The 13983-nt window shown below is 38.8% G+C and overlaps 1 protein-coding gene across 1 annotated transcript in view; it reads right to left on the bottom strand.

Annotated features, from left to right (window-relative positions):
- The window catches only part of TMEM62 (transmembrane protein 62), a 45430-nt gene that overhangs the window by 1176 nt on the left and 30271 nt on the right, over positions 1 to 13983 (bottom strand). Inside the window, exons 11-13 of the mRNA XM_011989215.1 lie at positions 11307 to 11391; positions 4335 to 4439; positions 1712 to 1830 (exon numbers count right to left, since the gene is read on the bottom strand). Coding sequence (XP_011844605.1) covers positions 1712 to 1830; positions 4335 to 4439; positions 11307 to 11391 — 309 coding nt within the window. The remainder of the gene's footprint in view (positions 1 to 1711; positions 1831 to 4334; positions 4440 to 11306; positions 11392 to 13983) is intronic.

Raw genomic sequence — 13983 nt, forward strand, 5'->3', positions numbered from 1 at the left:
GAACTGAGTAAATGTATACACACACATACAACAACCCCTCTTTTTTGGTGGAGTGAGGGGAGGGTTTGGCTGTCAGTATTTTTTTTCTTATCTCCATTTTTGTTTGAGGTAGCATGACTAAGTACTGGAATATAAATTAGAAGATCTAAATTATAATCCAAGTTGAGCTGCTGTATGATTCATTCATTTAACAAATATTTACTGAGCACCCGTTATGTGGCAGGCATGAGCTAGGCTCCAAGTTAGGGACACAATGGCAAACAAGTTAGAAAAGGTCTGTCATAGAGCTAACGTTCCAACAGGGAGAAGACAAAGACCAAAAAAATAAACAAAAAATATAATTACAGATTGTGATTAGTTCAATGAAGGAAAGAACTGGGTCATAAGAAGATAACGGGGAGAAAGGCTCTCAGAGGCCAGGACAGGAATAAATCAGTGGAGGGAAGTGCATTCCAGGCAGAAGGAACAAATGAAAAGCCCAGAGATGGGAGAGGTCTTGGCCTCTTTAAGGAAGTGCATGCAGAGCATAAGCCAGGTGGGAATTGGCAGTAGGCAGGACCCAGATCACTGCTCTGCTTCAAAGCATTTCAAGCTGAAAACTAAGTAAGCTGATTGTAAAGTTTTTAAAAGAGCACATTGGATGCTCGGTATTAAACTGAGAGCAAGCAGGCAAGAATATCAGGGAGAAGACCCAGGCAAGAAATAATTACAATTTAGATTAGGGTAACAGAAATAGAGAGAAGTGGATGGATTCAAGATATGCACTGGAAGCAGATCAAATAAGGTAGAGCTTGCTGGTTAACTAGATACAGGGTACGAAGGAAAGGGAATAATTGAGGATACATCTTGGAGAAATCAGGTGAATGGTGGAGTCATTTATTAAAACTGGAAAAACAGAGGAACAGGTTTGGGGTAGAAATAATGTTCCTAATTAGAGAGACATCATATGAAGTTGAGATGCCTGTTAGACATCTGTGGCCATTGGATATAGAGGCACTTGAAGTGCAGAGAAGAGGTCGAGATCAGAGAGATAGATTTGGGAGTCATGGGTCTGGATGATACATAAAATCCATTATTAGTGTACTATTTATTAGAATATGAATGTAAACATTTACAAAGGAAAAAACCCTGTCTTTTGGTAAGGCTCAGGATTCATTTGGTATGAGAGAGTTCCTTAGAGACAGCCTCCATCTACATAATAGAAAACTGAAATGAGGCTGGGCACAGTGGCTCACGCCTGTAATCCCAGCACTTTGGGAGGCCGACACAGGCGGATCACCTGAGGTCAGGAGTTAGAGGCCAGCCTGGCCAACATGATGAAACCCCATCTCTACTAAAAACGCAAAAATTAGCTGGGCATGGTGGCACATGCTTGTAATCCCAGCTATACAGGAGGCTGAGGCAAGAAATGCATTGGAACCCAAGAGGCGGAGGCTGCAGTGAGCCGAGATTGCACCACTGTGCTCCAGCCTGGGCGACGGCGCAACGCTGTCTCGGGGAATAAAAAATATATTTTAGATGTTTACATGAGAGTGGTAGAAGGAGTTTAGGAAGCACTTTAAAAGCAAATGAAGTTTTTATTAAAGACTCCCCTGCAAGTAAAGTAGGAAAGATGATCTATGGTACTTAATTTTGGATTTAATTCATAACTGTTAATGCAATTAGTCCGACAAGGCCAAGATGTTCTTAAATTGCCTTTCTGACTTCTTACCTGGAGAATTCCAATTATAAATGTTATGCTGCCTTGTAGGAAATGTCCATTAACAAATATCCCAAAGGAAAAGCAGCAACCCAATTTGCCATCAATGATTTCACCAAAAAACCATGGACCTAAAAGAGGCAATGGACAAAAAAGGAGGAGATTAAATAACTATAACCCTGATTACATATATCATGAGATGCATTTATAGGAATAATGCAAATATATGAGACTAGCCATCTATCAGTATTTTATTTCACAGCCTTTCCTCGTTGTTAATCTCTATGTTGTACTCGATATCCTTGCTAACCAACTATTTGCTCCTTTACTCCATATTTTTTGGATTATGAAATTGTCTTAGTAGACACTATACCTGGAACAGATATGTGTCTTATAGATTCTAGAAACAAAAAAAAGGCACACTCACATTTTTTAAAATTCCGTTGCAATAATAACCTCAATACAATGCATTAACATTTCCTTTAAGAGGTAAAGAGGTATTCTACAGAAGTTAAATTTCCAGATGATTGAGAATTACTCCTTAAAGCAAAAAAAACTTCAACTACCTTTTGAAAGAAATCTTTCTAAGATGCACTCATTAATATAATGAATGTATTTTAACCTCTTCTTGAAGGTCCACAGTCATTACTTTGTGTATCAACTATATAATCACGGTTACCATGTAGAAAGTTGAACTTGCTTCAGTTTTCTCATCTAGAATGCCATGCTGACTTTTCTCTCCTCTCTATTATTATTTACTGCCCCCTTCTCAGTGTGTGAGTTTCTAGGTATTATTATTATTATTAATATTGTCATTTTGTCTTGTAAGTGTGCTGGTTTATGTAAGAGTATCAAGTGTTTGTCAAGAGTGATAAGGGACAGTTAGACTAGCCTTCTCAAAATGCAAATACTAGGCCAGGCAGGGTGGCTCATGCCTGTAATCCCAGCACTTTGGGAGGCCAAGGCGGGTCGATCACCTGAGGTCAGGAGTTCAAGACCAGCCTGGCCAACACAGTGAAATCCTGTCTCTACTAAAAATACAAAAATTAGCCAACTGTGGTGAAACACGCCTGTAATGCCAGCTACTCGGGAGGCTGAGGTAGGAGAATGGCTTGAACCTGGGAGGCAGAGGCTGCAGTGAGCCAAGATTGTACCACTGCACTCTAGCCTGGGCAACAAAGCGAGACTATATCTCAAAAAAAAAAAAAAAAAAAAAAGTGCAAATACCATCATTTGCTGGCAAGAATAGGGTTCAGCTTTAAAAAGTCAGAGGCAATTTTCTCAGATATTCTTTATATAAACTGCATTAAAGACACATGAGTCTAAAAAGGTGCTTTCTCTTCAGGTTTCAACTTTTTGAATGGAACAATTCTTCCCTATTAATGTATTTTGTTTTGTTTTGTTTTACAGCCCAGGAACCAAATTACTTGCTTTACCTCACTGTGTAAGACAAGCGTCAAAAACAGCTTCAACCTATCTTGTAAAAAGAGAACTTACCTCCAGAGGTGATCTGCCATAGCTTACACAGAATCACAAAGTGTTATATTTTCATTTGTTCTCTGGTGGGAGTTACTAATGAGCAAAGTTTAAAGGGAGGATAAAAGTGTAAAAGACTAAGACTAGGCAACAAACAGGCTAATATACTCCTAATTGATTTTTAGTCACTAAGAAACATGAGCACAAAAGTCTAAAAGAGATTTATGGGGATTTCTACTTTTAATAACTGTGGCTAAGTGACTTTGTAAGTACAGTCATGCATTGCTTAACCATGGGGATGCATTCTGAGAGATGTGTCCTTAGGCAATTCTGTCCTTACATGTCATACACAAACCTACATGATGTAGTCTACTATATACCTCCAAATCCACTATAGTCTTATGGGACTGCCACTGTATATGGGGTCCCTTGTTGACTGAAATGTTGTCATATGCCACATGATAGTACTGGGTATAATAATACAACAGAAGAGTGCAGATATGCCTGAACTATTGCTCATCTCAGCTTCTCTTTTTTGACCTGAATTTTTGAGAGCCACACATTAGTAAATATTCAATGAACTACATACTAAGCAAAATAGGCAAAATACCAATGGATAGATATGTATACTTTTTTTTTTTTTTGAGATGGCATCTTGCTGTGTAGCCCAGGCTGGATTTGACCTCCTGGGCTCAAGCAGTCCTCTCGCCTCAGCCCCCAAGTAGCTGGAACTACAGGCATGAGTGTACCCACCTACCAGTGAATATTTTAATGAGGAAATAGATAATAAACCCAGAAGATAAGCATAAATTCTGATAAAGGTAGTGATGGAAATAAAACGTGTGATGAGATACAGACTAAAACTTTAAGATAGACAAAGGTTTCTCTAAGGAGGTGCTATTTCAGCTTCTGTTAGGTTTCTACACAAATACTAATTCGGTAGCAGTCTTCTCAGCACCCTTAAGTTAACTTGGTGTTAACTAAATGTCCTTTAAACATGTTAGGCACGAGCTTTATTTTCCAAAACCGTGTCCCAGAAAATGATTTATGAAGAATCCATGAGAGCCGTTTGTTATACCCTCAAGAGTCTAATTCTGTTGTCAAAATTGTTAATATATTCTCTGGCAAAATTCCCCACAATATGTACTAATTTACTTACCCAGCACTGTATATAGTGTCAACAACAACACAGAATAGTAGAAGATGTTTATTTTGCTCAAGACATGAAGAGAAAATGAGGTCAGATTTATAAACCCTGAAGGTTCTAAAAAACATAAAGTTGAAAAATTCAGTGAACACATGCAAAGTTCAGTTTCTTTATGACATTTTCTAGAAGACTTTCATGGGCTATCTACCATGTATTCAGCAAATCCTTTGTTAGATGGTAACTATAAAGATGACACCACTTTAAATTCAGAATTTGGCAGGAATCCTGGTGAGACAGTTCACTTAGAATTGCAGAAGGCAGAGTTCGAAGAAATGCTGTAGTTGTGAGACATTTTATATATATCATAAGATATATAATTGTTATATTTATATATAATCACAATATATCAAACTCATATATGTACATATACATATACATACATATATAGATAGATATAATAACCAAAAACAATGGACACACCTACCAGAGCAGCATACTATTTTATATTGTCTTTTTTTTTTTTCTTCCTTTTTGTGGAGAACGGGGGTCTTGCTATATTGCCCAGGCAGGTCTTGAACTCTTGGGCTCAAGCTATCCTCCCACCTCTGCCTCCCTGAGAGCTAGGTTTGAAAGATAGTGGTTTGTTCAAAGGATAATCAAATCTCTGCTTTCTATGGAATTTAGTGTCCAAATATACAAACTTCAAAAAGGTGTATCAAAGTATTTCAAAAGTAAATTAAAAGAAATATCAAAATATCTTCATTCGAATCATAGATATGAGTATCTGTCCAAATATAGTCCTTTCCTGTACATTATACAGTTCTTAACTCATAGCTAACCTCTTACTCCAATTGAAAGCTTTCCCTAAACTTTCCAAATTAACATGCTTTTAAAATACAGTGACAAAAAGCCCAAGTGTAAGGGTTTGACTCAGAGAAGCTCCATTCTGCAGCCACAGTCTACAGTACCACGGATCCTCAGCCCCAGCCAGCCATGTCACCCATGCATGTGGCTGATCATAAACCAGTCAGCTGAGGACTATGAAAGGAAGCGCAGTATACACTAAGCAACACTACTGATAAAAAATATTTAAAGGACTAGTCCCAGTGAAAGATAGTCCAATGTAAGTTAAATAAGTCATGTCTTTGCTAACAGACCAGCACATTCATTTTATACTTATAACCTTGCTCAGCCTAACAATTTTATGCAAAGCCTAATAATGCATGACCTTTCCTACTTTGTGTGTTACTCTCTCAGCTTCTTTTTTGTTCTAGCCTGTACTTCTCAAAGTATTACCCTACATATTCAGACAGAATAACAATTATTTATTATTTTAAGAAATCCTTTAGCCTTAGAGGCAGCTATTCTTTAAATTTTAAGTAATTATTCTCCATTTTGGCTGCACATTAGAATAACCTAGGGGAACTTTTAGAAAATACTCATGCTTATATCTCACCCTCCAGAAATTCTGATTTAATTTTCCTGGGGTAGAGGGAGACCTTAGGCAGCAACTCAGTGATTCTAAGCAGTCAGGATTGAGAAATACTGCTTTCGACAGAGCCGTGCTTCTCAGTCTTGACTGTACATTGGAATCATCTGGGGAGCTTTAAAAGGTACTGATGCTTAGGTCCCACCCTAGAGACTCTGATGTAATTGGTATAGAATGCTGTTGTAGGTACTGAAATTTCAGAAGTTCCCCCAGTGGATTCTAAGGTACAACCAAAGTTGAAAAGTCTTATTTAGAGGAAAGAACTGACCTGGGGTCAGAAGCCTTGGGTTTGGAGTCTCTCCTCTATCTCTTATTAGCTATGAAACCTTGGACAATTTACATAACCTCCCCAAACCTTTGTTTTCTAATCTTTAAAATGGGGTCAATAGCACCTACCTCACAGGAATGTTTTAAGGATTAAGTGAAACAATATAGGTTAAAATATGTTTCAAATTTAAATAACTATATAAAGATATTGAGAGCCCCATATAAGAGGCTGGGGACCTCAAATATTTATTTATTTACATTAGGTTCAGGAAAATACACATGTATAATAATGCTTCTTGAACTTTTTCATAAAATTTTAAAAATAAATATAAGCAGAACAACATTCCGTAGGATGTGCACTGTACATATTCAGTTAATCATGTTACCGTTTAATCACTACTACAATACTCCCCTTCTCTATCATCAGTCCTTGATCCCAGGGATTTCATCCAAATTAAGAAGGAATCAGGAAAATTAGATTCAACAAGTATTTATTGTCTGTTATGTACAAATTCAGTGCTGGGGGCTGTGGGAAACAGAAGATAATTAGGAAGCAAGAGTGCCTACACTGAAGACGGGCACAGTGGCTCACACCTGTAATCCCAGCACTTTGGGAGTCTGAGGTGGGCAGATCCACCTGAGGTCAGGAGTTTGAGACCAGCCTAGCCAACATGGTGAAACCCCGTCTCTACTTAAAAAAAAAAAGAAAAAAAAATACAAAAATTAGCTGGGTGTGGTGGTGCATATCTGTAGTACCAGCTACTTGGGAGGCTGAGGCAAGAGAATTGATTGAGAAGCCAGGTGGCAGAGATTGCAGTGAGCTGAGATCATACCACTGCACTCCAGCTTGGGGTTCACAGCGAGACTGTCAAAAAAAAAAAGAGTTCCTGCATTGGGGAACTTAATCTGGTTAAGAAGAAAATGTATATACATTTGAAGTGGTTATATAAAGCAAAGTGGCTATCTAATTAAGTATAGAATTAATTGTGAGAAAGGACTATAGGGATTCAGATAAGCAAAAGCTCATTATGGCCTGGAATGGCTGGAGAAAACGGTATGACAAAAGAGGTCTTAAGGTAAGCCTTACAGGAGGCTAAGATTTAGATAAGTTTAGAAAAATATAAAGTAGGGATAATACTATGAGCAAAAGTACAGAAGCAGAAATGAGCACGGTATGTATAGGGAACAGTGAAAAAGTATCTAGGCTAAAATACAGGTAACTGGTTGAAGACATGGCTAGTTAAATAAGAATAGATTGTGGAAGATTTTTAATGTCTTGCAGAGATGTCTGAACTTTATTCAGTGTGTTCTGGAAAGACACTAAAGGCTTTTGCATACAGAAGTGATCTGTGGATGAGATGCCATGAGAAGGATAATTGGCTAATAATTAAGAGGATGAATTAGATAGACAGACTGGATATAGGAGCAGGAATTAGGAGTCTATTCAGGAATCCAGAGAGGTGATACTGACATGGCACTGGTGACCTTTCAAAAGGAAAAGAAACATTTGAAGAAAGAATTAATGGGTTGTTTTGTTTTTTGTTTTGTTTTGTTTTGTTTTTTGAGACAGTCTCACTCTTTTGCCCAGGCTGGAGTGCAGTGGCGCAATCTTGGCTCACTGCAACCTCTGCCTCCCCAGTTCAAGTGATTCTCCTGCCTCAGCCTCCTGAGTAACTGGGATTACAGGCATGTGCCACCACACCGGGCTATTTTTCTTTTTTCTTTTTTTTTGACGGAGTCTTGTTCTGTCACCCAGGCTGGAGTGCAGTGGTGCGACCTTGGCTCACTGCAAGCTCTGCCTTCCATGCCTGGCTATTTTTTGTAATTTTAGTAGAGTCAAGGTTTCACCATGTTGGCCAGGGTGCTCTTGAACTCCTGACCTCAAGTGATCCACCCGCCTCGGCCTCCCAAAGTACTGGGATTACAGGCATGAGCCACTGCACCTGACCTGAATTAATGGGTTTTAATAATATGTTCCCATTAGGAGTGAAGACTGATGATTACTAAAAAATGACTTGATTTTTAAGGTTAAAAACTGTAGTAAGGTCTTCCTGTAAGGTCTTTATTTTTGATAGTCTATATGTTTTTAATTTTTTTAATATCAGTATGTTATATGTATATATTTTTCTATCAAAATATAGTGATTAACTCAAATACCTGCAAGTTCATGTGACTTAAGTAAATCTTTCATAAATAACCTGACTTTAAATTTGTTGATAAAAATAGAAATGTCTTCAGAATTATCAGCATACATTTTTGCCTGGGTTTACTGATCAGATAGTTTTGCATTTGTCTGTGCTAGATGTTTTAAGCTGCCAAGATTTGACCAAAAGGTTACAAAACTATGTATTCAGCCTAAAATCAGAATGATCTTTGTGTAAGTCTTTGATAAGTAAAACTAATATAGTTGATTTAATGAAAATAGCTGTTTTCAGTTTTTGGCAAAATATTTATATAGTTAGCTTTAAGATTTTTACTTAGGTGAACACCCGAAATTTACATGCTGTAAAAATGATTAACAGAAAGATACCTTGACATAATGACTAACTCTATCTAATATCTTAGTTTTCATAAGTAATCTATGTGTAGTTAAAAAATAAATTAGATGAATGTAAATGTGATAAATTTATAAATTAACTTTTCATGTGATTTTAAATCCTAAAGTTACATTATATTAAATTAATTAATAAATACTCATGAAATGTCTGAGTCATTTCTAAGTAAGATAAAATGCTGAACATAAATTGCTAAACATTAGTATAAGTTTGTTCTTGGTTTCTTAAATTGTATAGAAAGATAAAATGTACTTGGGTCTATTAGTAAATAGTAAATTCCACATTCAAAAATTGTTCCATAAAAAAATTATTTTAGAGATTATAAACTATATATTCATGAGATGTTAATATATAACAGTTCAAAACTACTTACTTCCTGAGTAACCTAAAGCTTAAGGTTACTAAAAATTCAAAGTTGTTATTAAGGCTAGGCACGGTGGCTCATGCCTGTAATCCCAGCACTTTGGGAGGCCGATGCGGGTGGATCACAAGGTCAGGAGATCAAGACCAAGCTGGCTAACATGGTGAAACCCAGTCTCTACTAAAAATACAAAAAAATTAGCCAGGTGCGGTGGCAGGCGCCTGTAGTCCCAGCTACTTGGGAGGCTGAGGCAGGAGAATGGCGTGAACCCAGGAGGCAGAGCTTGCAGTGAGCCGAGATTGCGCCACTGTACCCCAGCCTGGGCGACAGAGCCAGACTCCATCTCAAAAAAGGAAAAAGAAAAAAAAAGATTTTATTAATATGAAACCAATAATTTTTATATGAGAAAGAATTTTGTGTGGTCTCAATATAAAGGAATAAAAAATTTTTAAGTAATTTTTTGTCTTAAGGTAAAATAACTAGTTATTCTAATATAAAAGGGGGGAAATATAGGACAAAGACTAGGAGTTTAGGAGAATAATGGAAGGTCTAAGCAAGCTGTGGAAGGTTTATGAAGGATGGGTCCTGTAATGGAAGTTTTATATCATCAGGATGGTTGGAATTTGAAGGGAACTTTTTTTTTTTTTTTTAAAGGACAGAGTCTCACTCTGTTGCCCAAGCTGGAGTGCAGCGACGTGATCTCAGCTCACTGCAACCTCTGCCTCCCGAGTTCAAGCAATTCTCATGCCTCAGCCTCCGGAGTAGCTAGAACTACAGGTGCGTGCCATCATGCCTGGCTAATTTTTGTATTTTTAGTAGAGACGAGGTTTCACCATGTCAACCACGCTGGTCTCAAACCCTGATCTCCTGTGGTCTGCCCACCTCGGCCTCCCACAGTGCTGAGATTACAGGTGTGAGCCGCCACGCCCAGCCACAAGAGGTTTTGACTTAATTCTAAAATCTGTTTCTTTAAAATTTAATTTTCAAGCATCTTCTGAATGGCAGCTTTAAAGTTTATAGACCAATATTTTCCTCCAATATAACTTGATTCTGTACTCTTGGCTTTTCTTGATGTTTCTGAATTGCCCACATAACCAGGAAATTTCCCATGCTTTTTCTAAAAGCCCTGTATTCCCCTGCTCAAGGTACTAGTTTTCTTGTTTATGTCCCTCTATAATATAGTGTATACATATAACCTTGGACGCATGCTCTTCCTATGTCTGACTATATTTAAGTATCTTTCCATCAGGTTTCACTTCCAGGTTATCTAAATAGGCTTCCCATAAGGAGCAGCAATCACACGTCAGGAAGGTTTTTTTTCTTTACTTTTTTGGGAACTGAACTAAGAAACAAAGATTTTACATTTTATCAAGATAATTTCCTATGTTTCATATTATCCTTTTTTTTTTTAATATTTCTTAGGAAAACTGAGCTTTGAAAGGTTTGTTTGTTTGTTTACAGTCACAGAACTTTCTGTATTGTTTTTGAAGTCTTTTAATTGTCACTCTGTTTAAGTGAGTGACTATTACTTCACGATGACATCTATTCCTATTCTGACCAAGTGTTTTAAACCTTTTGACATCTTTGGCATGCCTACCAACGATCAATTTATAAATTAAGTCTTTTTTGACCCTGAACTAATTTTGGGATGTCTCTTGGCCAAGGGAACCCCAAAGAAACCTTAAAAATTGAGTTCTCAGCCACGATAGAAAGGGAGGTTGGACATACCTTGTCATACTCCCTCCCTTTTAGAGTTTGGACACAACAACAGACCACCATTCATGTTAAAATAGAGATCATAAGACTGACAAAACAGACTCTGTCACAATAAGAGACCAAATTATAAACAAGATCTAATGCCTGCAGGACATCAATCTTGCTAAACAGGTCATTTTTCACCCAGTATATTGTGGCTGACATAACATCCTTATCTTAACGTAAACATTCCTTTCTGCTGACAAGTTTTAGACTGAGCCTCAGTTCTGTAACCAACTGCATATTAAAGAATCTCTGAATCCCCGTATAACCTGTGAGCCCCGACTTCAAGATATCCCAACTTTTGGGGCCGAAGCAATGCATACCTTCCGTGTATTGATCTATGTCTTTTCCTATAACTCCTGCCTCCATAAAATGTATAAATCCCGACTGTAATCCAACTGCCTCAGGACCATTTACTCAAGGCTTCTTGAGTTTGTGTTTTCCCTGAGCCATAGTCATTCATATTGGCTCAGAATAAACCTCTTTAAAATATTTTACGGAGTTTGGTTTTTCCATGAACAAGGCTTATAGGAATAAAAGGAACCATAACTAACCTTTAAGCTCTGGGTATCCTCGATATCTAAATGTAATGAGAATGGTGAGCTGGCTCAGCACAATTAGCACAAAAAGGATCCGGGCCTGCAGGGAAATAGATGTTAATGTGAAATAGATACATGGGTACACTTTCAGTTAAGATTTTTAAAGTGGCCTTATTAACAAAAATGGAAATGGCATCTGTGATACTGTGATATAAGAAATACATATTTTGGTCTTTGTCCCCACTGGTCAGAGCTCCTAAAATCCTTGTAATTTTCTAAGTGATAGCAGTGATAGTAGCATATTATTATAACATTTGGATTTTGTCTCTGGTTCCTGAAACAGCTCTAGAGTGATAAAGTAAAAGGAATACCTATTGTTATTCATAACAAGCCCCTTTTGGAGGAGGTATAGCAAGATGGCCAAATAGAACCCTCCAGCAATCATCCACCCCTTCCCCGTCAGAACAGCAAACTGAACAACTATCCTCACAAGAAAGCACTTTCATAAGAACCAAAAATCAGATGAGTGATCACAGTACCTGGTTTTAACATCATATCAAGGAAAGAGGCACTAAAAAGGGTAGACAACACAGTACTTCATTGCCTACACCACCCTTCCCCCACTCTGTGGCAGAGATCATCTGGGCACTTGTGGGAGAGCGCAAAATGACTGTGGGACTTTGTGTTGGAACTCAGTGCTGTCACAGGGGAACACAACACAGGGCAGAATTCTGCCAGCACCCACAGAGGGAGCATTTAAGCTGGCCCTTGCCAGAGGGGAATCCTCTGCCTCAGTGGTAGGAACCTGAGTTCCAGCTAGCTCCAGCGCCAGATGACTAAACAAATGCCCTGGGGTCCTGAATAAACTTGAAAGGCAGTCAAGTCACAAGGACTTCAGTGCTTGGGCAAATCTGGGTACTACGCTGGACTCAGAGCCAGTGGAAATGGAGTGCACGTGACCCTGTGAGGCACCAGTTGTGGTGGCCAGGGGAGTACTTGTGTCACCCATCCCCCAACTCTCCAGACAGTACAGCTCCAGGAGAGACTCCTTCCTCTTGTGGAAAGAAGAGAGAAAAGTAAAGAGGACTTTGTTTTGCCACCTGGATACCAGCTCAGCCACAGTAAGATAAAGCACTGAGCAGATTCCTGAAGCCCCTGAGTCCAGGCCCTCACTCCTGGATGGCATTTCTAGACTCAGCCTGGGCCAGAAGAGAACCTGCTGTGTTGAAGAGAAAGACCACGTCCTGGCAAGATTCACCATCTGCTGACTAAAGAGCCCCTGGGCCTTGAATAAACATCAGCAGTAGCCAAGCAGTAGTCACCACAGACCTTGGACAAGACCCAGTACTATGGTGAATTCAGGTGTGACCCAGAATGGTACAAACCGTGGTCACCTCTCCCACATATCCAGACAGGCCAGCAAAGAGGGAGAGAGGCTCCTTCTGCTTGGCAAAAAGTGAGGAAAGAACACAAAAGCCTGCCTGGTAATCAAGAGAATTCTTCCAGTTCTTACCCAAGCCCACCAAGCGCATGTAAGGCTGCAAGAGTTGCAGCATTACTGAGCTTGGGGCGCCCCCTCGTACAGATACGGCTGCAGTGACCAAAGGCTTACATCACAACCCTCAATTGTCTTTGAATACCTGGAAAGCCTCCTCAAGAAGGATGAGTACAAACAAGCCCAGACTACAAAAATTAGAATAAATACCTAACTCTTCAAGGCCCAGACATTGACAAACATCCACAAGCTTCAAGAACATCCAGGAAAACATGACCTCACCAAATGAACTAAATAAGGCACCAGTGATCATTCCTGGAGTGACAGAGATACGTGAACTTTCAAACAGAATTCAGAATAGCTGTTTTGAGGAAGCTCAATGAACTACATGAAAACACAGAAATGGAATTCAGATTCCTATCACAGAAATTTATTTATTTATTTTTATTTTATTTATTTATTTTTTTGAGACGGAGTCTTGCTCTGTCACCCAGGCTGGAGTGCAGTGGCACAATCTTGGCTCACTACAAGCTCCGCCTCCCGGGTTCACACCATTCTCCTGCCTCAGCCTCCCCTGTAGCTGGGACTACAGGCGCCCGCCTCCGCACCTGGTTACTTTTTGTATTTTTAGTAGAGACGGGGTTTCACCGTGCTAGCCAGGATGGTCTTGATCTCCTGACCTCGTGATCTGCCCACCCTAGCCTCCCAAAGTGCTGGGATTACAGGGGTGAGCCACCACACCCGGCCTCTTATCACAGAAATTTAATGAAGACATTACAATAATTTTTAAAAATCAAGCAGAAATTCTGAAGCTGAAAGATTAAATTGGCAAATTGACAAATGCATCAGAGTTTCTCAAGGGCAGAACTGATCAAGTAGAAGAAAGAATTAGTGAGCTTAAAGACCATCTATATGAAAATACACAGTCAGAGGAGAAAAAAAGGAAAAAAAAAAAGAATGAAGCACACCTACAAGATCTAGAAAACAGCCTCAACAGGACAAATCTACGAGTTATTTGCCTTAAAGAGGAGGTACAGAGAGAGATCAGAGTAGGAAGTTTATTCAAAAAAATAATAATAGAGAACTTTTTTAACCTAAAGAAATATATCAATATTCAGGTACAAGAAGGTCACAGAACACCAAGAAGTTTTAACCCAAATAAGACTACCTCATAGCATTTACTAACCAAATTCCCAA

The sequence above is a fragment of the Mandrillus leucophaeus genome, unplaced genomic scaffold (assembly GCF_000951045.1).
Source record: "Mandrillus leucophaeus isolate KB7577 unplaced genomic scaffold, Mleu.le_1.0 Scaffold35, whole genome shotgun sequence".
NCBI classification, from domain to species: domain Eukaryota; kingdom Metazoa; phylum Chordata; class Mammalia; order Primates; family Cercopithecidae; genus Mandrillus; species Mandrillus leucophaeus.